Source organism: Mus caroli, unplaced genomic scaffold, assembly GCF_978045245.1.
Source record: "Mus caroli unplaced genomic scaffold, Mus_caroli_1 scaffold_8, whole genome shotgun sequence".
NCBI lineage: Eukaryota > Metazoa > Chordata > Mammalia > Rodentia > Muridae > Mus > Mus caroli.
The window spans coordinates 59,690,274-59,713,405 of NW_028227263.1; the positions used below are offsets into that span (position 1 = coordinate 59,690,274).

The 23,132-nt window shown below is 36.8% G+C and overlaps 1 protein-coding gene across 3 annotated transcripts in view; it reads left to right on the forward strand.

Moving 5' to 3' along the window:
- Positions 1-20,441: 20,441 nt before the first annotated feature.
- Positions 20,442-23,132, forward strand: part of Folh1 (folate hydrolase 1) — a 67,316-nt gene continuing 64,625 nt past the window's right edge. For 2 of the 3 annotated variants that reach the window (XM_085841552.1, XM_085841554.1), the window contains exon 1: positions 20,443-20,821. In XM_085841552.1, the coding sequence (XP_085697678.1) occupies positions 20,701-20,821 (121 nt within the window). In that variant the 5' untranslated portion in view covers positions 20,443-20,700. Of the gene's footprint in view, positions 20,822-23,132 lie in introns of all 3 variants that reach the window. The other variant, XM_085841553.1, reaches the window with a different exon arrangement.

The following is a 23,132-nucleotide window of genomic DNA, read 5'->3' on the forward strand; positions in this document are numbered from 1 at the left end:
TTTACCAACCCTATATCCAATAGATGGCTAATATCCAATATATACAAAGACCTTAAGAAGTTATAGAAACAAATAACTGTATTTAAAAATGGAGTACAAAGCTAAACAAAGTACTCTCAACTAAGGAATAGTGAATGGCTGAGAAGCACATAAAGAAATGTTCAACATCCTTAGTCATTGGGTAAATGCAAATCAAAACAACCCTGAGATTCCACCTCATACCAGTCAGAAAGGCTAAGATCAAAAACTGAGGTGACAGTAGATGCTGGCTAGGATGTAAGAAAGATGAACACTTCTTATTGTTGATGAGAATGTAAGCTAGTACAACCACTCTGGAAATCAGTCTGGTGGCTCCTCAGAAAACTGGACATATTACTATATTACTACCTGAGGTTCCAGCTATACTAATCCTCAGCATATACCCAAAACATGCTCCAATATATAACAAGGACACATGCTCTACTATGTTCATAGTGGCCTTTTTTTTTCTAATAGCCAAAAACTGGAAACAACTCAGATGTTCCTCAACAGAGGGATGGATACAGAAAATGTGGTACATTTAGACAATAGGGTACTACTCAGCTATTAAAAACAATGACTTCATGAAATTTGCAGGTAAATGGATGGAACTAGAAAATATCATCCTGAGTTTTTCCTCTTTAATGAATGACAATATCTTCTACTTCTTAGAATAAAGCGAAGTGACAATGTGAATTTTGAAATATAAAGCCTCTATTTAGTCATTAGCCTCTTATTATTCCATATAAACCCCTTATATAGAGGTATTAGAAATAATGTACGCCATATCTGCCTTTGCATTGAAGAGTATGATTAAAATGGGAAACATTTTAGCAATTGTTAGATTTTGGATGATCAAGAATGCTGAATCAGGGAGAATCAATTGTCTTTAATAGTGTGTAGCCCCTTGGTAGATAAACCTCTTATAATGTAAGGCCAAAAACAGAAGACCATATGTGCAGCATAGTTGGACTTGATGGGTTTGCAAAAAATGATATATGTAGCACAGGAAGAAAAGAATAGATCTGAAATAAATGTTAGAAGGGATTGAGTATGATCAAACTGCATACTATGATATCCTTAATTTGGTAATGCTCTATTTTCTAAAAGGTAATACAAACTGTTGTAGTTGTTGAAGGAAATTGGGGAAATATGTGTCAATGGGAAATATATAAACTAACATAAAGTATACCTCATTACTATAGGAAAATTAATTTTAAAATCATGCAGATATTTGCTAATCATATTTATGTTGACATGTAAACTTTTTTTAATTAGGTATTTTCTTCATTTACATTTCCAATGCTATCCCAAAAGTCCCCCATACCCTCCCCTCTACCCACCCACTACCACTTCTTGGTCCTGGTGTTCCCTTCTACTGAGGCATATAAAGTTTGCAAGACCAAACGGCCTCTCTTTACACTGATGGCCAACTAGGCCATCTTCTGTTACATTTGCAGCTAGAGACACAAGCTCCGGGGGTACTAGTTAGTTCATATTATTGTTCCACCTATAGAGTTGCAGATCCCTTTAGCTCCTCGGGTAATTTCTTTAGATCCTCCATTGGGGACCCTTTGATCCATCCAATAGCTGAGTGTAAGCAAATACTCTGTGTTTGCTAGGCCCTGACAAAGCCTCAAAAGAGACAGATATATCAGGGTCCTTTCAACAAAATCTTAAATGTGTATGCAATCATGTCAGAGTTTGGAGGCTAATTATGGAATGGATCCCCAGATATGGCAGTCTCTAGATGGTCCATCCTTTCATCTCAGCTCCAAACTTTGTCTCTATAACTCCTTCCATGGATGTTTTGTTCCAAATTCTAAGAAAGGGCAAAGTGTCCACACTTTGGTCTTCATTCTTCCTGAGTTTTATGTGTTTTGTATATTGTATCTTGTATCTTAGGTATTCTAAGTTTCTGGGCTAATATCCACTTATCAGTAAGTACATTTCATGTGAGTTCTTATGTGATTGGGTTACCTCATTCAGGATGATGCCCTCCAGATCCATCCATTTGCCTAGGAATTTCATAAATTCATTCTTTTTAATAGCTGAATAGTACTCCATTGTGTAAATGTACCACATTTTCTGTATCCATTCCTCTGTTGAGGGGCATCTGGGTTCTTTCCAGCTTCTGACTATTATAAATAAGGATGCTATGAACATAGTGGAGCATGAGTCCTTCTTACCAGTTGGAACATTTTCTGAATATATGTCTAGGAGAGGTATTGCGGGATGCTCCAGGAGTACTATGTTCAATTTTCTGAGATAACACCAGACTGATTTCCAGAGTGGTTGTCCAAGCTTGCAATCCCACCAATAATGGAGGAGTATTCCTCTTTGTCTATATCCTTGCCAGCATCTTCTGTCACCTGAGTTTTTGATCTTAGCCATTCTGACTGGTGTGAGGTGGAATCAAAGGGATGTTTTGATTTGCATTTCCCTGATGATTAAGGATACTGAACATTTTTCAGGTGCTTCTCAGCCATTAGGTATTCCTCTGGTGAGAATTCTTTGTTTAGCTCTGAGCCCCATTTTTTAATGTGGTTATTTGATTTTCTCAAGTCCACCTTCTTGAGTTCTTTATATATATTGGATATTAGTCCCCTATCAGATATAGAATAGGTAAATATCCTTTCCAAATCTGTTTGTGGGCTTTTTGTCTTATTGACAGTGTCCTTTGCCTTACAGAAGCTTTGCAATTTTATTACGTCCCATTTGTCAATTCTCGATCTTACAGAACAAGCCATTGCTGTTCTAGTCAGGAATTTTTTCCCTGTGCACATATCTTCAAGGCTTTTCCCCACTTTCTCCTCTATAAGTTTCACTGTCTCTAGTTTTATGTGGAGTTCCTTGAACCACTTATATTTGACCTTAGTTCAAGGAGATAGGAATGGATCAATTCGAATTCATCTATATAATAACAGCCAGTTGTGCCAGCACCATTTGTTGAAAGTCCTGTCTTTTTTTCCACTGGATGGTTTTAGCTCCCTTGTCAAAGATCAAGTGACCATAGGTATGTGGGTTCATTTCTGGGTCTTCAATTCTATTCCAGTGGTCTACTTGTCTGTCGCTATACCAGTGCCATGAAATTTTTTATCACAATTGCTCTGTAGTACAGCTTTAGGTCAGGCATGGTGATTTCACCAGAGGTTCTTTTGTCATTGAGAAGAGTTTTTAATATCCTAGGTTTTTGTTATTCCAGATGAATTTCCAGTTTTCCCTTTCTAATTCGTTGAAGAATTGACTTGGAATTTTGAATAGGAATGCATTGAATCTGTAGATTGCTTTTGGCAAGATAGCCATTTTTACTATATTGATCCTGCCAATCCATGAGCATGGGAGATCTTTCCATCTTCTGAGATCTTCTTTAATTTCTCTCTTCAGAGACTTGAAGTTCTTATCATACAGATCTTTCACTTCCTTAGTTAGAGTCACGCCAAGGTGTTTACTATTTGTGACTATTAAGAAGGGTGATGTTTCCCTAATTGCTTTCTCAGCCTGTTTGTCCTTTGTGTAGAGAAAGGCCATTAACTTGTTTGAGTTAATTTTATATCCAGCTACTTCACTGAAGCTGTTTATCAGGTTAGGATTTCTCTGGTGGAACTTTTAGCGTCACTTATATATACTATCATATCATCTGCCAAAAGTGATATTTTGACTTCTTCCTTTCCAATTTGTATCCCCTTGATCTCCTTTTGTTGTTGAATTGCTCTGGCTAGGACTTCAAGGACAATATTGAATAGGTAGGGAGAAAGCGTGCAGCCTTGTGTAGTCCCTAATTTTAGTGGGATTGATTCCAGCTTCTTGCCATTTACTTTGATGTTGGCTACTGGTTTGCTGTAGGTTGCTTTTATCAAGTTTAGGTATAGGCCTTGAATTCCTGATCTTTCCAAGACTTTTATCCTGAATGTGTGTTGGATTTTGTCAAATGCTTTCTCCACATCTAATGAAATGATCATGTGGTTTTTGTCTTTGAGTTTGTTTATATAGTGGAATACATTGATGGATTTCCATATATTAAACCATCCCTGCATCCATGGAATGAAACCTACTTGGTCAGGATGGATGATTGTTCTGATGTGTTCTTAGACTTGTTTAGTGAGAATTTTATTGAATATTTTTGCATAGATATTCATAAGGGAAATTGTCCTGAAGTTCTCTATCTTTGTTAGATCTTTCTGTGTTTTAGGTATCAGAGTAATTTTGGCTTCATAGAATGAGTTGTGTAGAGTACCTTCTGCTTCTATTTTGTTGAATAGTTTGAGAAGTACTAGAATTAGATCTTCTTTGAAGGTCTGATAGAACTCTGCACTAAATCCATCTGGTCCTGGGCTTTTTTTGGTAGGCAGACTATTAATGACTGCTTCTATTTCTTTAGGGGATATAGGACTGTTTAGGTCATTAATCTGATCCTGATTTAACTATGGTACCTGGTATAGGTCTAGAAATTTGTCCATTTTATCCAGATTTTCCAGTTTTGTTGAGTATAGCCTTTTGTAGAAGACTCTGATGGTGTTTTGGTTTTCTTCAGCATCTGTTGTTATGTCTTCCTTTTCATTTCTGATTTTGTTAATTAGGATGCTTTCCCTGTGCCCTTTAGTGAATCTGGCTAAGGGTTTATCTATCTTGTTGATTTTCTCAAAGAACCAGCTCCACCTTTGGATGATTCTTTGAATAATTCTTCTTCTTTGCACTTGATTGATTTCGCCCCTGTGTTTGATTATTTCCTGCCTTCTACTCCTCTTGGGTGAATTTGCTTCCTTTTGTTCTAGGAAGTGGTTTCCGACCTTGTATTGTTTTTTGTTTGTTTGTTTGTTTGTTTGTTTTTATTTTTGTTTTGTTTTGTTTTTCTGTTATTATCCTTTGAAGGGCTGGATTCGTGGAAAGATAATGTGTGAATTTGGTTTCGTCGTGGAATACTTTGGTTTCTCCTTCTATGGTAATTGAGAGTTTGGCTGGGTATAGTAGCCTGGGATAGCATTTGTGTTCTCATAGGGTCTGTATAACATCTGTCCAGAATCTTCTGGCTTTCATAGTCTCTTGTGAAAAGTGTGGTGTAATTCTAATAAGCCTGCCTTTATATGTTACTTGACATTTTTCCCTTACTATTTTTAATATTCTCTCTTTATTTAGTGCATTTGTTGTTCTGATTATTATGTGTCGGGAGAAATTTATTTTCTGTTCCAGTCTATGTGGAGTTCTGTAGGCTTCGTGTATGTTCATGGGCATCTCTTTCTTTAGGTTTGGGAAGTTTTCTTCTATAATTTTGTTGAAGATATTTGCTTTTAGGTGTGTTGTCAAGCTGCTAGTGTGTTCTCTCTCTCTAATTTCTTTTTGGAGGCACTCAGAGCTGTGAGTTTTCCTCTTAGAAATGCTTTCATTGTGTCCCATAAGTTAGGGTATGTTGTGGCTTCATTTTCATTAAACTCGAAAAGGTCTTTAATTTCTTTCTTTATTCCTTCCTAGACCAAGTTTTCATTGAGAAGAGTGTTGTTCAGTTTCCACATGAATGTTGGCTTCCTATTATTTATGTTGTTATTGAAGATCAGCCTTAGTCCATGGTGATCTGATAGGATGCATGGGACAATTTCAATATTTTTGTATCTGTTTAGGCATTTTTGTGACCAATTATATGGTCAATTTGGAGAAGGTACCATGAGGTGCTGACAAGAAGGTATATCCTTTTGTTTTAGGATAAAATGTACTATATACATTGTTAAATCCATTTGTTTCATAATTTCTGTTAGTGACCATGTGTCTCTGTTTAGTTTCTGTCTCCATGATCTGTCCATTGATGAAAATGGTGTGTTGAAGTCTCCCACTATTATTGTGTGAGGTGCAATATGTGCTTTGAGCTTTACTAAACTTTCTTTAATGAATGTGGCTGTCCTTGCATTTGGAGCATAGATATTCAGAATTGAGAATTCCTCTTGAAAGATTTTACCTTTGATGTGTATGAAGTGCCCTTCCTTGTCTTTTTTGATAACTTTGGGTTGGAAGTCAATTGTATTCGATATTATAATGGCTACTCCAGCTTTTTCTTCAGATCATTTGCTTGGAAAATTGTTTTCCAGCCTTTAATTTTGAGGTAGTGTCTGTCTTTTTCCCTGAGATGGGTTTCCTGTAAGCAGCCAAATGTTGGGTACTGTTTGTGTAGCCAGTCTGTTAGTCTGTGTGTGTTTTTATTGGGTAATTGAATCCATTGATATTAAGAGATATTATGGAAAAGTAATTGTTACTTCCTATTATTTTTGTTGTTAGAGTTGGCATTCTGTTCTTCTGTCTGTCTTCTTTTAGGTTTATTGAAGGATTACTTTCTTGCTTTTCTAGGACGTGGTTTCCATCCTTGTATTGTTTTTTTGTTTTTTTTTTTTTGTTTTTTTTTGTTTTGTTTTGTTTTGTTTTTTTCTGTTATTATCCTTTGAAGGGCTGGATTCATGGAAAGATAATGTGTGACTTTGGTTTTGTTGTGGAAGACTTTGGTTTCTCCATCTATGGTAATTAAAAGTTTGGCTGAGTATAGTAGCCTGGCCTGGCATTAGTGTTCTCTTAGTGTCTGTATAACATCTGTCCAGGATCTCCTTGCTTTCATAGTCTCTGGTGAAAAGTCTGGGGTAATTCTGATAGGCCTGCCTTTATATGTTACTTGACCTTTTTCCCTTACTTCTTTTAATATTCTATCTTTATTTAGTGCATTTGTTGTTCTGATTATTATGTGTCTGGAGGAATTCTTTTCTGGTTCAGTCTACTTGCAGTTCTGTATGCTTCTTGTATGTTCATGGGCATCTCTTTCTTTAGGATTGTGAAGTTTTCTTCTATAATTTTGTTGAAGATATTTGCTGGCCCTTTAAGTTGAAAATCCTCATTCTCATCTACTCCTATTATCTGTAGGTTTGGTCTTCTCATTGTGTCCTGGATTTCCTGGATGTTTTGAGTTAGGATCTTTTTGCATTTTGCATTTTCTTTGATTGTTGTGCTGATGTTCTCTATGGAATCTTCTGTACCTGATATTCTCTCTTCCATCTCTTGTATTCTGTTGCTGATGCTCGAATCTATGGTTCCAGATTTCTCTCCTAGGGTTTCTATCTCCAGCGTTGCTTCATTTTAGGTTTTCTTTATTGTGTCTACTTCCCTTTTTAGGTCTAGTATGGTTTTGTTCATTTCCATCACCAGGTTGCATGTGTTTTCCTGTTTTTCTTTAAGGCCTTCTACCTGTTTGGTTGTGTTTTCCTGTTTTTCTTTAAGGACTTGTAACTCTTAAGCAGTTTTTCTCCTGTATTTCTTTAAGTGAGTTATTAAATTCCTTCTTGATTTCCTTGAGATATGCTTTTAAATCCGGGTCTAGCTTTTTAGGTGTGTTGGGGTGCCCAGGACTGGCTGAGATGGCAGTGCTGGTTTCTGATGATGGTGAGTAGTGTTGGTTTCTCTTAGGAAGTTTCTTACATTTGCCCTCAGGTTCTCAGGTAAAGCCCTCCCAGGCGGGGCGGAGACTTCTCTTCTGGCAGGGAGGTGCCCGGATGTCTGGAGCCCGAAATGGGGTCTGCCTCAGAAGCTGTGTGGCTTCCTCCTGTCCCAGAAGCTGTTAGCTTCTGTAGTCCACACTCCCCCCTGAGCAGACTAGTCTAGGTGGAATCCAGGAACCAGACATGTAACTTTTTAAGGAAAATGAATGGCGTTTGGATGGTGGAAGAGATTTTTTGATAATGAAAATGTTATATATACACACAAAGATCATTATTTCCTTAGTAAGAAGAATGAAGTTCTGTAGAGAACAAGATGCAAAGGAATTCTTTGCACTATTGGAAACTAGTGGACTAGTATTCTTTCCCAATATTAGTGATAACAGGGAAAGTGTGCACATTAAGTTTGTTAAAGACTCCCATGTAAAAGTTACAGAAACAAAGTGTGAAGCAGAGACGGAAGGAAAGACCATCCAGAAACTGTCCTGCCTGGGGATCCATCCCATAAACAACCACCAAAACCAAACATTATTGTTGATGCCAACAAAAGCTTGCTGACAGGACCGTGATATTGCTGTTTCCTGAGAGGCTCTGCCAGTTTCTGACAAATACAGAAGTGGATGCTCATAGCCATCCATTGGATGGACCACAGGTTCCCCAAAGAAGGAGCTAGAGAAAGTACCCAAGGAGCTACAGGGGTTTGCAGCCCTATAGGAGGAATTAATATGAACTAACCAGTACCTCCAGAGCTCCCTGGGACTACACCACCAAACAAAGAAAACACATGGTGGAACCCATGGCTCTAGCTGCATGTGTAGCAGAGAATGTCCTAGTCAGTCATCAATGGGAGGAGAGACCCTTGGTCCTGTGAAGGTTATATGCCCCAGTATAGGGGAATGCCAGGGCTAGGAAGCAGGATTGGGTGGGTTGGTGAGCAGGGGGAGGTGGAAGGGGATAGTGAGTTTTCATAGGGGAAATTAGAAAAGGGATAACATTTAAAATGTAAATTAAAAAAATTATCTTATAAAAAAATTGAAAGAAAAAAAAAGACTGAGATGAAAGATGAGTACAAGGAATAATTGCAGAATCAGTAAAAAAAAAGATACAGAAATGAACTCACAGCATTAGTGAAAGTTCTACATAAAACTGCACAAGCACAGCCAAAATAAATTCTAACATAGAAGTGGAAATTAACACAAAATTGTATCCTTATGTGGAGGGGTTTTTTGTGTGTGTGTGTGTTTGTTTGTTTTGTTTTGTTTTTGTTTTGTTTTTTGAGACAGAGTTTCCCTGTGTAGCCCTGGCTGTCCTGGAACTCACTTTGTAGACCAGGCTGGCCTTGAACTCAGAAATCCTCCTGCCTCTGCCTCCAGAGTACTAGGATTAAAGGTGTGTGCCACCATGCCCAGCTTTATGTGGAGGTTTTAACTGACAGGACATAGACATAGTTTTCTCTAAGAGTTTATGTTAGTCACAGCCTAGTGAAAGATATCACATCTGAAAATATCTGGGAAGCACAAATTAGGCCTGAAAGATTAAACATAAAACGCAAAATTGGGTCAGTATGTTTATTTTCACTCATAAATAACTTTTCTCTTACCTTAACCATGTTACTAACAAGTAGCTATAAGGCAATTTTTAAGATTTTTTTTTTAAGTAGGTAATTTGCAGAATGTCTCTCCATAATAGCAATACTATTTCAACAGAAAATTCCGATTTGAGATGATGATTTTTTTTTAATTTTGTTGAGTTTCCACCATTGAGGCCATGCTTTTTAAAGTTGAAATTAAATCACATTGATCTAATATAAATTTTCAAGAAGACAACACACCATGTACCTAGATTAATAATTCAATACTTTGGTATTCCTTGTTGTTAAGCGTCATATGGTCTGTGGTTAGAGGGAGAAAGGGATCTAGGAGAGAGAGAGAGAGAGAGAGAGAGAGAGAGAGAGAGAGAGAGAGAGAGTATGGGCAAGGAAAAAACAAGGGGTAGGATCAGGCAAGGGAAGAGACTGAGAGAAGTCCAGAGGGCCAGGAAAATGAATAGAAATAGGTAGCAGTGGAGGGTGGGAAACAGGGGATAGCAACTAGAAAGTCCCAGATGCCAGCAAAGAGAGTTTCCCAGGATCCAAGGGGGATGACATTAGCCAAAATATCCAACAAAGAAAAAATAGAACCTCTAGAGACCATCTCCAGTAGACAGGCAGACCCTCCAGTTGAGGAATTGGGCCACCCATCCATCTCAAAAATTTTAACCCAGAATTGTTCCCATCTAAAGGAAACACAGGGACAAAAAAATGGACCAGAGACTGAGGAAAGGCCATCTAGAGACCTCCCTATTTTAGAATTCATCCCATTGGCAGACATAAAACCCAAACACTATTGCTGATGCCGTGAAGTGCTTGCTGAGAGGAGCCTGGTATAGCTATTCCTTGAGAGGCTCCACCAGCACCTGACTAATACAGATGTAGATCCTCACAGACAACCATTGGACTAAGCCTAGGGACTCCATTGGAATAGTTAGGGGAAGGACTGCAAGAGCTGAATGGGATTGCCACCCCATAGGAAGAACAATATCAACTAACCAGAACCCCTAGAGCTCCTGGGGAGTAAACCACCAACCAAAGAGTAAACATGGATGGATCCATGGCTCCAGCTACATATGTAGCAGAGGATGTCCTAATCTGGCATGACTGGGAGGGGAGGCCCTTGGTCCTGTAGAGACTTGATGCCCCAGCTTAGGGGGATGTTAGAAAGGTGAGGTGGGAGTGTGAGGGAGGACCTTCTTTGAGTATAGGGGAGGGGGAAGGGAATGGGAATGTTTGTGGAGAGGAGATTGGGAAAGAAGACAGCACTTGAAATGTAAATAAATAAAATAACCACTAAAATTAATCCAATATATTACTCCTCAATATTCACTTGCTTTATCAAGTGGACTAGCATGTTTATCATAATGATAGAAATATTTAAATATTGCTGATAAAATAACATTGAACTACTATCTAACATCGTCATTGTCTAGACATAATATAAGAAGAGAAACATACATTGTTTTGGAAACATGTTTGTTATGTAATACACAAGGCATTATGGGAACTTAGAAGCAACAATCTATTGTGTAATGCACATATATCCATATGGAGAAAATTAAGAAAATAATCATGACCACATAACAAATTTTGACAATCACTCATGTATGTATCCCTGAATGAAGTTCTACATTAAGTTTTTTTTTCTTCTTAAAAAGGCAAATACAAGAGTCTACATAGGAAATACATACCTTGCTATTTTCTTTATTACTCATAAGTAAGGTAAAATTAAAACATTTTTCTAAATTTCTCTCATTCTATACCACAAAAATATCAAAGTACATACACTGAAAGTTTCTACAGGTTCAATTTTTCAGAATGTTGTATATAAAACATCAAATACTCTTTAAAGAGGGGAACACATCACTGAGATATATTGCTTCATTAGCTAGGGAAATTTGAAAATGAATAAAAATAAATTACACACACTCTGGCATCTAGAGGAAGGCTAGCCTGCAATGATGTTTAGGTAATCAGAGGCTTATGGGAAACATAACACATTTATGTCTGAAAAATGTTTTCTTCAGGAGAATTACGCAACTTCCCTTAGATTTTTTCTCATCTATATTTGATCATTTGTACTACTACATCATCTTCTCCATGCTATATTTTACCACAAATATAGATTTCCTAATGAATAATCAGTTTCCTTGACATCATTCTACTGCAGGTTTTTATGTCTTCTGAGATTTTTTCTCTAATCTTATCTAAAGTCACAAACATTCCTCTCTGTTCTGATTTCATTCCACAATATTCTATTTAAAATTGAACACAATCTTCAGCTAAAAGTGTAAACATCACAATGCTGAGGTGCACACGCACACACACACACACACATACACACATACACACATACACACATACACACACACACATATGTATGATGTCACCCTTGAAATAGGTTTTTACCTGATGATTTAGAGTATTGTTTGCATATTTCAAAAGAAATTGTCAGAATTTCTTCAGATAAGATCTCAAATACAGCAACCCCATTCTTAAATAAAGGGAAAATATGAAAAATATAAGTCAAAATATGGATAGTATACTAATTTCCACAATTCTCAACAATCTTTATAGAGAAAGAGGATAACAAAATTTAAATATGGAATGGTTATAGATTATAGATGAAAATATGTAGAAAATGATTTATAATAATTTGAAATCAATAAGTGACCTTTATTCTCAGGAAAATATTTATGAACGTGTGACATTATTACTCCTCTTTCAATTGTTAGCAAGTACTATAGGCAACATCATTTATTCCAGGACATAAACGTGAAATAGAAAATGGCTTGCATGGGCATCCTCTCTTCAAACAACTAACAAATTATCTGCAAGAATACCCAGATGCTTCATGAGTTTCTAATTTAGAATTTTAAATACAATCCTGATATTGTTAAAACAGCAAGTATGTTTGGAGGTGTGGCCTCATTGCATTAGGTTGTGGCCATGTTGGAGGAATTGTGTCACTGTGAGGATGGGCTTTAAGACCCTCATCCTAGCTGCCTGGAAGCCAGTCTTCTAGCGACTTCAGATGAAGATGTAAAGCTCTCAGTTCCTCCAGTACCATGCCTACCTGGATGCTGACATGCTCATGCCCTGATGATAATGGACTGAACCTCTGAGCCTGTACTTTTAGGTTAATGGCAGAATTTGTTTTGAGAGCAATTGTTATTGATAGTGAAAGTGTCATGTTGGTTCACATACTGATGAGATTGTAGCTGAGAATTCATGTACTTGACCAGTCGGTAGAACACAGAACTTTATCAGATCATGTCATCATTCCATTTTGTCAGGTAAAATGGATGCTAAAACGTTGGGCTTGCCTTTGAGCATAATTTCTTGCAAGGTATGCTGAATGTCATAGATGATTAGGTTCAGCAATCTAAACACTGAAACAAGTTAAATATGTTTTTTTTTCTATAAGAACCTTAAGAAACCATAATTGGTCTCTATATTCTGTAAAGTATTGCATTATCCTCTAACTCAGTATCCATGTTTGTAAGATAAGGAAGCATTTTTATAGAGTCATTATGAAAAAATGTTGATATTTAAACATAATATATTTTCTTGGACAATATATATTAGATGACATATTCTGTCTTTATAACTATTTGTGAGTAATGTTGTTCATTGTCTTCTGAAATGTAAGGGTATGAATTCAACTACATAGTACCATGTGGTTTTTAGGTGATTTTTCTGAGGAAAGCTTCTACAAATTCAATGAAGTGGTTAAATTTTTTTACAGTGATTTGATTTTTCTAACTATTTATTCCAAACTTCATACTCATAAATAGGCAAATGGTAGTCACCTCTGAATTTAAACTTGGAACTGTGTTCAAAAGAATTCCATGAAAGATTCCAGGCTTTTGTAAGTGTCCACGCAATTACTGTTTTAATTTTTCTGGAGTCAGCAGTCCTAGGGTACTTTGCCTAAGCAGAAATGGCATATATATCCTTATAGGTATCAAACAAATATGAGAATAAGGGAAATTAGTCACTACAGACATCTTGACGATGAGCAGAAAATAAAACTTCAAAAATTACATGTTATAAGTCTAGCATTACAAAGTAAAGAAATGGAGCCAACATAACCCAGGCTTATTACATTCAAGTTATATATTTTCTGTAAATCCACAGAGCTAGATGAAATTATATGCCAGAAAATGATTTTAAAAGTAACTTATTTCCTCTTCATATTATCATATGTATATAAAAACAACATACTATGGTCATATTCATCCCCCATTACCCCTCTTGTCTCCAATGGGACATTTTACATTGCAGCAATGCACATGGATGGTATAGCTGGGTCAAATGGTAGTTCCACTTTAGTAGATTTCCACAGTGGGAAACTAATTTATATTCCAACAGTAAGTAAAGGTTCTTTTCCCTATGCTCTTGCCAGCATTTGTCATTTGTTTTCTTGAGAGTAGCCATTCTGTGGCTGAGTTGGAATCTCAATGTGGCTCTTATTTCATTTCTTTAATGTCTGAAGACATTGAATGGTGTTTTTTTTTTTCCTAACATTTCTTCTAATCTGTTTCTGCATGATAGTACTTTTTATGTTCCAAAAAATTAGAGTAGTTCCAAAGTGCTGTGTGCTGATGTTAGGTTGTTTTTTAATGGCAAGCATCCTTGACATTCGGGGTGTATTCTACTCTTTAAGGAATCAATAGACTCTTTTTTCCTTGTTTTCCTTCTTTCAATAATATTTTGAAAGACTTGTCTTCCTTTAAATTGACACTTTTTTCTTTGATACTTTTAAATATAGACTTCTGCAACAACTCCATATATAGTAAATGCTTTTGTGAATCATGTATACTTCAAAATTTTAATATGAATAAAAAATGACTATTTTTCATTCACATATCAATTCATAAACATTTTAAAGTATCAGAAAAGCAATGTAAGTATAAATTGCCATAATATTGAATAAATTAAATAATAAAATTATAGGCACAATTAATTGCAAAATCTCCTTTGATAAAAAACCTAAAGGAAAATATTCTCAGTAAAAAAAGAAAAAATAAAAAAAAACTAAAAACACATTGAGTACAAAAAAAAAAAAAACAGATTTTAAATGTGCAACACAGTTCAAAGAAACTTCTTTATTCCATTCATTACAAGGGAAAGAAAAGTGCATTGGTAAATGTATAAAGAACAAGACTTTCATAAACCCGGCTTGTAAAGGCTGTACATTAGTACTTAAGCCAATCATAATTTTCCAAGATGGAATATGTACATGCCTATGATTTCTAGATATATCCTGAAATGTAAATATGTAAACTCCAGATGCTATGGACATGAAATCACTGAGGAAGCTAAGTTACTAATGATTAAAATTAGAAACATTAGACAACATATATTAGATGAAAAAAGAGAGAAGAGAAAAAGAGAGACTGCATAATTGTTGGTATTTTATAAATTGTAGTTTATATATGAAAGTGAGAAATAAAATAAAAGGGAAAGGGAAGAACATGACTGTTTCTAGTTATAGTAGAGGGGAAAGTTTATTATGGACATCTGAAATGGCATAGCCAGAGGTAGGCACATCTGAGAGTATCCAGAGTAGTCATGACCTTCAACCATGTGGAAATATGCTGAAGGGAAGGAGAAGGATGAACTAAGTATAGCAGCCATAAGGATAAAAGGTCTGTATATAAAATTAACTCAAACAAATCAGTAATTTTCCTTTATATGAATGATAAATGGTTAAGAAAGAAAATAGGTAAATAATACAATTCACAATAGTGGCATATAATATAAATTTTCTTGGGGTAACTCTAACCAAGCAAGTAAAATATCTATATGATAAGATCTTCAAGTTTATCAAGAAAGAAATTGAAGAAGACCTCAGAAAATGGAGAGATTTCCTGTTCCCAAGGATTGGTAATATTGCAGCATTAAAAATGACTGTCCTACCAAGAGCAATCTACACATTCAACATAAACTTCATAAAAATTCCAACACAATTCATAAAAGACATGGACAGAGCAATTCTCAATTTCATAAGGTAAAACAACAAAACTCAGGGTATAACAAACAATTCTTAGCAGTAAAAGATCTGCTGGGGAAAAACCCTCCCTGACCTCAAGCTGTACTACAGAGCAATAGTGATTGAAAACTGCATGGTATTGGTACAGAGACACATAGTTCGATTAATGGAATAGAATTTAAGACCCAAAAATAAAACCAAACGTTTATGAACATTTGATCTTTGACAAAGAAGCAAAAAATATGTATTGGAAAAAAGAAAGCATCTTCATTAAATGGTGCTTGTCTAACTGGCAGTAGGTATGTAGAAAAATTAAAATAGAGTCATATGTGTTACCTCGCACAAAGCTCAAGGTTAAGTAGATCAAGAACCTCAACATAAAACCAGGTACACTGAATCTAACAGAAGAGAAAGTGGGATAGAGCCCCAAACTTGTTGGCATGGGGGAAATTTTCCTACCAGAATGCCAATGATCTAAGAATAGGAATGGTAAATGAGATCTCATGAATCTGAAAAGATTCTGTAATGCAAAGGACATAGACAGTAGGCCAAATAAGGAACCTATAGATTGGGGAAAAAAAAAATCTTTACTACATCTACATCTGATAGAGGTTTAATATCCAAAATATAAACAAAAAAAGAGGTTAACCTCCAAAAAACCAACCAACCCTATCAAAAAGTGGTATATAGACCTAAACAGAGAATTCACAACAGAGGAATCTCAAATAGCCTAACAGCAAAAGAAACGTTCAAGTCTTTATTAATCAGAGAAATGTAAATCAAAATATACTGAGATTTTTACCTTATACCAATCAGAATAGTTAAAATGAAAATCTCAGGTGACAGCACATGTTGGCATGGATGTGGAGTTAGAGGAACACTCCTCCATTGCTAGTGGAATTGTAAACAGATATAACCACTTTAGAAATCTAGAAGTTCCTCATAAAATTGGAAATAGATCTACCTGAAGACTCGGCTATTCCAAAAGTGAGCATATACCCAAATAAATCCCTATCATAACACAGAGACATTTACTCCATTATGTTCATAGCAGCCTTATTGGTGACAGCCAATAGCTGGAAACAACCTAGATGAACCCACAACAGAAAAGTGGATACAGAAAATGTATTTAACTTACACAATGGAATACTATTCATTTCTTAAGAACAAGGACATCATAAGTTTTGCAGGCATATGGATGGAACTAGAAAATATCATCCCAAATAAGGTAACTCAAAAGGGTATGCATGGTATGTCCTCACTAATATGTAGATACTAACCAAAAAAGTACAGAATATCCATGATACAATCCACAGAACTCAAGTAGGTTAACAAGCAGAAGGGCCCAAATGAGGATGCTTAAATTCCACTTGGGAGGAGAAGAAAGCAAACACAGGAGGAAGAGGGAGGGAGGAACCTGGGTGGGCGATGGTAGGAGGAAGGGAAATGGGAAACCAAATCAGATCATGGGAGAGGGAACTCATAGAGTTCACCTCCAGTAGAGAGACAGGGCATCAAGTAGAGATGGCAACCCTATTTGCCAAAAACTCTGATCTAGAATTGTTCCTGTCTAATAGAATTACAAGGATAAAAATGAAGAAAACACTGAGGAAAAGGAGGTCCAGTGACAAGTCCAACCTGGGATCCATCTCAAGAGGCTCCTCTAAGGTCTGACATCATTGCTGATGCTTTGGCATGCTTAAAGACAGGAGCCTAGCATGATTGTATGCTGAGAGGCCCAACAAGCAACTGACTGAAACAGAGGCAGATGTTTATACCCAATCACTGGACTAAAGTAGGGGACCCCTGTGGTTGAACTAGGGAAAAGCTGGAAGAATTTGAGGAGGATGGTGACTCCCTAGGAAGAGCAGCTGTCTCAACTAACTATGACCCCTGTATCTCTCAGATACTGAGTCACCAAACATGCAGTGTACTTGGGCTGGTCCAAAGTCCCCAATACTATATAGCAGAGGACTGCTTGGTCTGCCCTCAGTAGTAGTAGAGGTGCCTAACCCTCTAGATACTTTAGGCACTAGGGAATGGGGAGGCCTGGGTCAAGCAACATCCTCTTGGAGATAGGAGGGAGGAGATTGGGATAAGGATATGTGGGATGGCAGACCAGGATGGTAGACTGTAAAAAAAAAGTTAAAGGAAACTAAATAACATTGAAATAACTCACTAACTATTGTCAGACATGATGGATTAAAGCTGTCCACCACCAACAAAAGTTTAAAAAATATTTCAATCATATCTACAATTAATAAATTATAATTTAGTGAAATAAGGGATGAAGTCAAAGATTAAGAAAACAAAGACCTTTACAAGACACCCTACATAAGAAATATTCAGGTTATGTCCTTCCACCCATATTCATCTGCCTGTTTAGTCCCATATGGCCTGCCAAGCTGACTTGACCTAGCTTCTTGCTATCTCCTGAGATCTATTGTCTGGACACCACTCAGCTGGCCTCCACTAGGACCACTGCACAGTAAAAATTCTGGGCTGCTATATTAACGATATCCAGACCAGGGCTGTCCACATGAGACCTGCTGTTGTGGGAACATCTGTATTAGGCTTACTTACCTGATACCTGCTCTTTCTGGAACATCCAGAGACAATCAGATGGCTAGGGGCTAGCTGAAAAACAAAATCAATAAGAACCATGGAAATATTGCACCTACACAGCAACCCTATCCCATTGCAACAAGCCCTGGATAGCCAAACACGAGAGACCTAAATCCAATCTTATAAAGATGATAGATGAATAAAAAGAGGAATATCATCAACTGAAGTCTTAATCTAGGTCCTGCTCCAAAGCCCAGTTACCAGATCCCATGAGCTCCTGTGTCCTCTTTGAATTTGGGAAAGAACACTCTTTTCTGTAAGGGTGTCTAGCTCATTTTGTTGTTTGGAATTTATTTCTTCCTTTTCTTAAGACAATCATTCCATTCAAGCTTAGTGAACATAATATAATTTATTGGTTTTAAACAAAGGCAACTGATGAATATATGTGTGAAGTTGAATTTAAAAAGTCTTCAAGAAATAGATGGTAAATAGTTACTTTCTAATACTCTTCTGTTGAAAGAGGAGGGTACAGTATGGTATCTACCCAAAGATTCAGTTCTAGGGGCCAGAATTTTATGCTAACCCTTATATGAGAATTTGACAGAAACTATTATTATTATTCCTGTTTTATGTAAAGAATTAGCACACAAATACATGGCAGTTAGCAGAACTGTTGGAGAAGGCACAAAGTGTAGAGAGCTTTTGTGTATTGTTCCAGAATTCAGACTCACTCTACAGTTAACTGGGCAAGCACTGAAGAATTCTGAGGTGCATGATTAAAAAGGCAGTGCAGAAGTTTTGGAGAATTAATCTGGCAATAGTAGGATGTTGTAACATTAAGTTTTCTGAGTCCCGTTACCAGCCTAATTCTAAGGTTTACTGATGAAAAATCATTTTATAGACAGACGTGACAGAATAGGGAGGTGGGTCTTTCTGAGGTTTAGGACAGTCATACCTATGTAGTGAGAGTGTGCTTCTGATTCAAAAACAATTTTAGATCATTTCAGTTGGAGAATAAGAGTCGATTTGCTTACTATCTAAAATAATTGCCCTCCTTTCATTTCCACTGAATCAACTTAAAACAGGCACAGAAGGGGTTAACCAGTGTTTCAAACCCATGTAACATTGAAGTCCCAACAGTCAGAAAACCTAACTCAGTAAAATTTGAGGCAATAAAGATTTTGACAGGTGTGTGATCCATTCCATCATATGGTCTTTAATGATAAGACTAGTTTTCAGACTAGATAAAGTAACTAGCTGAATGTATACAACTAAAGGACTTGGTGCATGTCTGTTCATGAGGCAGCATACTCATCAAGCATGGGGACATAAGAGGGGAAAGAACACCTCATCCTACAATCTGATCATGTCTCTTACCAGCTGAGAAGCAAGGATTTCCATACAATTAATGTTTGCTGTGAAGGATTCTGTCATATAGGTTTGTAGCTATTTGCTTCTGAGTTTCAAGGACCCAGACTAAGGCTTAAATACTTATTATCTGGGAATCACAGAAACAAACCAATTGATTTTTTTTTTTTACAAAAATATTCTAACTTCCTGTATCCTGCTGACCTATACTTTAACTTTATCATCAATCATAATCCTCTCAGGTGAACTGCAGGAAATATGCTATTATGTAATTTAGGGTTTCTAGCAAAACTCTAAAGATTATAGCTTCAAAATCCACCTAAAATGGAATACATTGCATTGAAATAAGAAATTACAACTTGATTCAAGAAGCCACACCCATGCTGAGGTACGTGTTACCTTGTTTTAGAAATTTTCCCTTCTTTTAAACCTGGTGCTTAAAACTCTAAATTAGAAAATTCCTTTAATAAATCTGAATTCTGCCTTTTATTAATATATGTTGACCATCTTTTCTGTGTAAAAGCCATTGATCCAGTTTTACCAGGATCTAGCTTCATAATTATTAAGGAACTCCTCAGGCTGCTATTGATGGCTGCATTGAACCATCTTTCCTTTCAGCTACAGATGTAAATCACTTCATTAATTTTATTGCTTTTGTTCTTGGTGTTCAGAGTCTGGGCCAGATATTTCTAGAACCTGTCTCTTATCCAAAAAATTAAAAAAAAAATCTCAAAAAGATGTGCAGTTAAGGTAACATATTTTCTTTATTCAGTATTTCTATCTGAATCTATTACTCCCGCACTAAGAAAAGAAAGATGGTATTTGTTGGCATCAGGATCTCCCAAACCTATGACATCACATAGGCGACAGCTTGACATGTGACCTTCAGACCGGTTGTCAAGGCAAAAGGCACCATATTCCCAACATCCACTTGGCTCACCTCCCACCTTTACCTTTCCATATAAATAAGAACACCCCTCCATCTCTCTTCCCCCTCTTCTCTTTCTGCCTTCTCCTTCTCTCTAATTCCCCAATAAAACCTCTTCTACGTGGAACTGCCTTGGCCTAGTGTGCTGTTGAGACGCGACCCACCATTCTAACACAGTATTCAGGTGACATTTTAATTTATCTACCAATGTACAAATAACTTGGGAAAGAGGCATGCATTTCAGATGTCAAAAAAAGAAATTATTAGAGTTGGAATTCATCAGGAAGATTTTTCAACAGAGATTTAAGCACAGGATTAACAGACAGGGAAACTGTCAGGGAAAGGAGAGTGCTCACTCATGTGTGTAAGTATTGGCTCTTCAGGACTAAGCCTCTCACATTCCTCAAAGTTTATTGAAGTTAATACGGATCATTAAGCAAGTATAAGGACTCTGCAATACTTTTCTGAGTACAGGCTGTACTATTTGGCAAGTTATCATTGCTTTCTGATATTCTTGTTTATCTCTCTATTTAGCCCCTTCAGTAAAGTCTCAAAGAGAAACTGAAGCGTCACTCCAAAGAAGCCAGAGCAGGCAGTTTCCCTTAGCCTAACTACAATTGGCTCACAGTGCGCCAGAATTTGGGGGCGGAGAAGGTCTTAGGAGAGACTTCTATTTCCCAGGGGAATAGTAGTGGGAGGAAATTTTAACCCGCAGAATCTCTGCAGTAGACAAGAAGAGAACTGCTGAGGAAAACTAAAGTTGCCAGAGATGTGGAATGCACTGCAGGACAGAGACTCCGCGGGGGTCCTGGGACACCGCCAACGCTGGCTCCGTGTTGGGACTCTGGTGCTGGCTTTCTCCGGGACCTTCATCATTGGCTTCCTCTTTGGTATGGTACATTTGCATGCATGGTAAAGTGCATAATCTCCCTGTTCCTTCTCTTGCTTCTGCACTCTTGTAGCCAGCTGCTCGGTCTGCAGGAGAGGTTTCTGGTCTTCCCAGGGTGCAGTGATTTGCATGGAGGAAGGAACCAGCAGTATCTGAATTAAGCAGAGGTTTCCTGGGGTATGAGCAGGTTTGAATTAGGAATAAATTATCTGTATATAGAATTGCATAGATTAAAGTCAGATTACAAACAAAAGAAAACAAAATAAACAAAAACCCGAAACAGTAACTAGAATTAGGTCTGACCCACTGGAACCCTGCAGGACACTACACTTCTCAGTGCAGATTCCCAGTGGCTGCTGATCTAGATCTACCAGTAATCTTGGTTTTAATGGCTTTTACCTGCTTGCGGGTCGGGATCGGGGGAGGTTCACCTACTTGGGGCAATTTCAAGGATACCATAGCATCCAAGGCATCTCTGTGAAAGGATTCTCTTTCTGTTCACATTCTTCCTTGGACAAGCAGAGAGACATTCTGGGAAATGTGAGTTACTGTCAGCACTGCCTGAACACATCCTTAACAGGATCCTCCTGAGCTTAGTTCAGATTTAGCCCAACTCTGTAAGAAACCATCTGCATCAGAAATCAGTAGCAGAGGCTAGCTGATTTACAAAGTCAGAGTTTGTATCACTAATTCTCATTTACTGTGAAAAAATTTACCCATTTCTTTCAACCTTAATTTTCCCCATATTTTTGATGAAACTTGTATGAGAAACGTACAGATAATAGGACACTATTTAGCACGAGGAGCTTTACTAGAAAACTACTTGGGCCTTTTTGATGAGGGATCTGTTTCCTACTGGACTTTAGTACACAGACCAGTCTAACTTGTCATCAATTCAGTCTTTGCTCTGAATTTTGAATTATTTCTATGTCATTGGTAAAGACGGGCTATGGACCAATTGTGTAGCCTTTGGCCATAGACTTCAATCAAACTAAACACAAAGATATCAGTAATTACCTATGATTGCTGTGAGCCCCAATGAGATTGAATTAAATTGAGTTTCTGTTATCAGCTTGAAAGTGAGAATCAAGATTTGGAAAGGTTAGCCTGGGATTCAAAAGTCTACATATCCTAAAAGCAAGTCATTTCTACTTTGTTACCCCCACTACCCCTTGGTTTCACTGTTCAATAACCCAGTTTGTTAGTTTCTTAGTATTCTGTCTCTACCACAGGCCTCTATCTTTTTTACTTGTGAGTTATTTCAGACCTAGGGTGTTCTTTCTTAATCTCACAGTCAACACTAGGGCCTTTAGTTAAGCCTTTTGCTCAGCCTTATGTCTCAATGTTCATATATATGTCTTCAAATATGTTATCAATAGTGGTAAAGCACCATGAGGCTTGGCTCAGTAACTCTCTTTATTCTCAGGTAAGGTACTCTGTAACCTCTATAAGGATGTTCTCTCCTTCTCAGATTAAAATCATTTTATGAGGCCAGGGGTTAAGATACAGGTTATAACCTGTCTGTGGCTTTCTGTGCATTGGATGTCTTGCAGAGCTATGAAGTATATTGTAGCTTACTATAATTTTCAGAACTTTAGTTTCTCAAGCCAATTTTCAAGTAGAAACAAAAATATCCGTGCACTTTGCCTTAGTGTCCAATTTAAAGCGTGTCTAATTCAAAGCAAATTGAAAGTCTGTTTTTTAAAATGTTTTGAGATAATTTATATACATGAAATATATTCATACTTAGGATTCTCTTTGATTTTCAATAACTTCATGTGTTATATCTTTGAGAATGTATGTATGTAGATGTGAAAGGGGATGTCCATGGGCTTGTGTTGGGAAATGTGTGCTAAGAATCGAAGTCAGGACCCTTGCAAGAACATTACATTCTCTTAATTGCTTGAGAAATCTCACCAGTCACTGTACTCATAAATAATTCATTGTGAGCTGCTGTTCTAGCTCTACAGAGAAACAAGCAATTATTGACAAGAGAAGCAAGTGTAGAGAAACTACATTTTCACAGCATTTTATCTCTAATAATTGAAACAACACTACATACTTGAATTTTCACATTTGACTTTTCTTAGAAATAAGAGCAACACACATAACTGAAATTGGGTTAAAATATGTTGTACTTGCTTTGCAGTTAAAAGCAATACAGATATGCTCTTTTCTCTGTAGAAGAAAGCAAGGGGAAAACATGAAAATCACAAATCATATGAGAAATAATTGATTAACTGTGTCCCTAATAAAAAAAAAGATCCTGACATGAGCTCATATATCATTTATATATTTGCTTGTATTTTTCA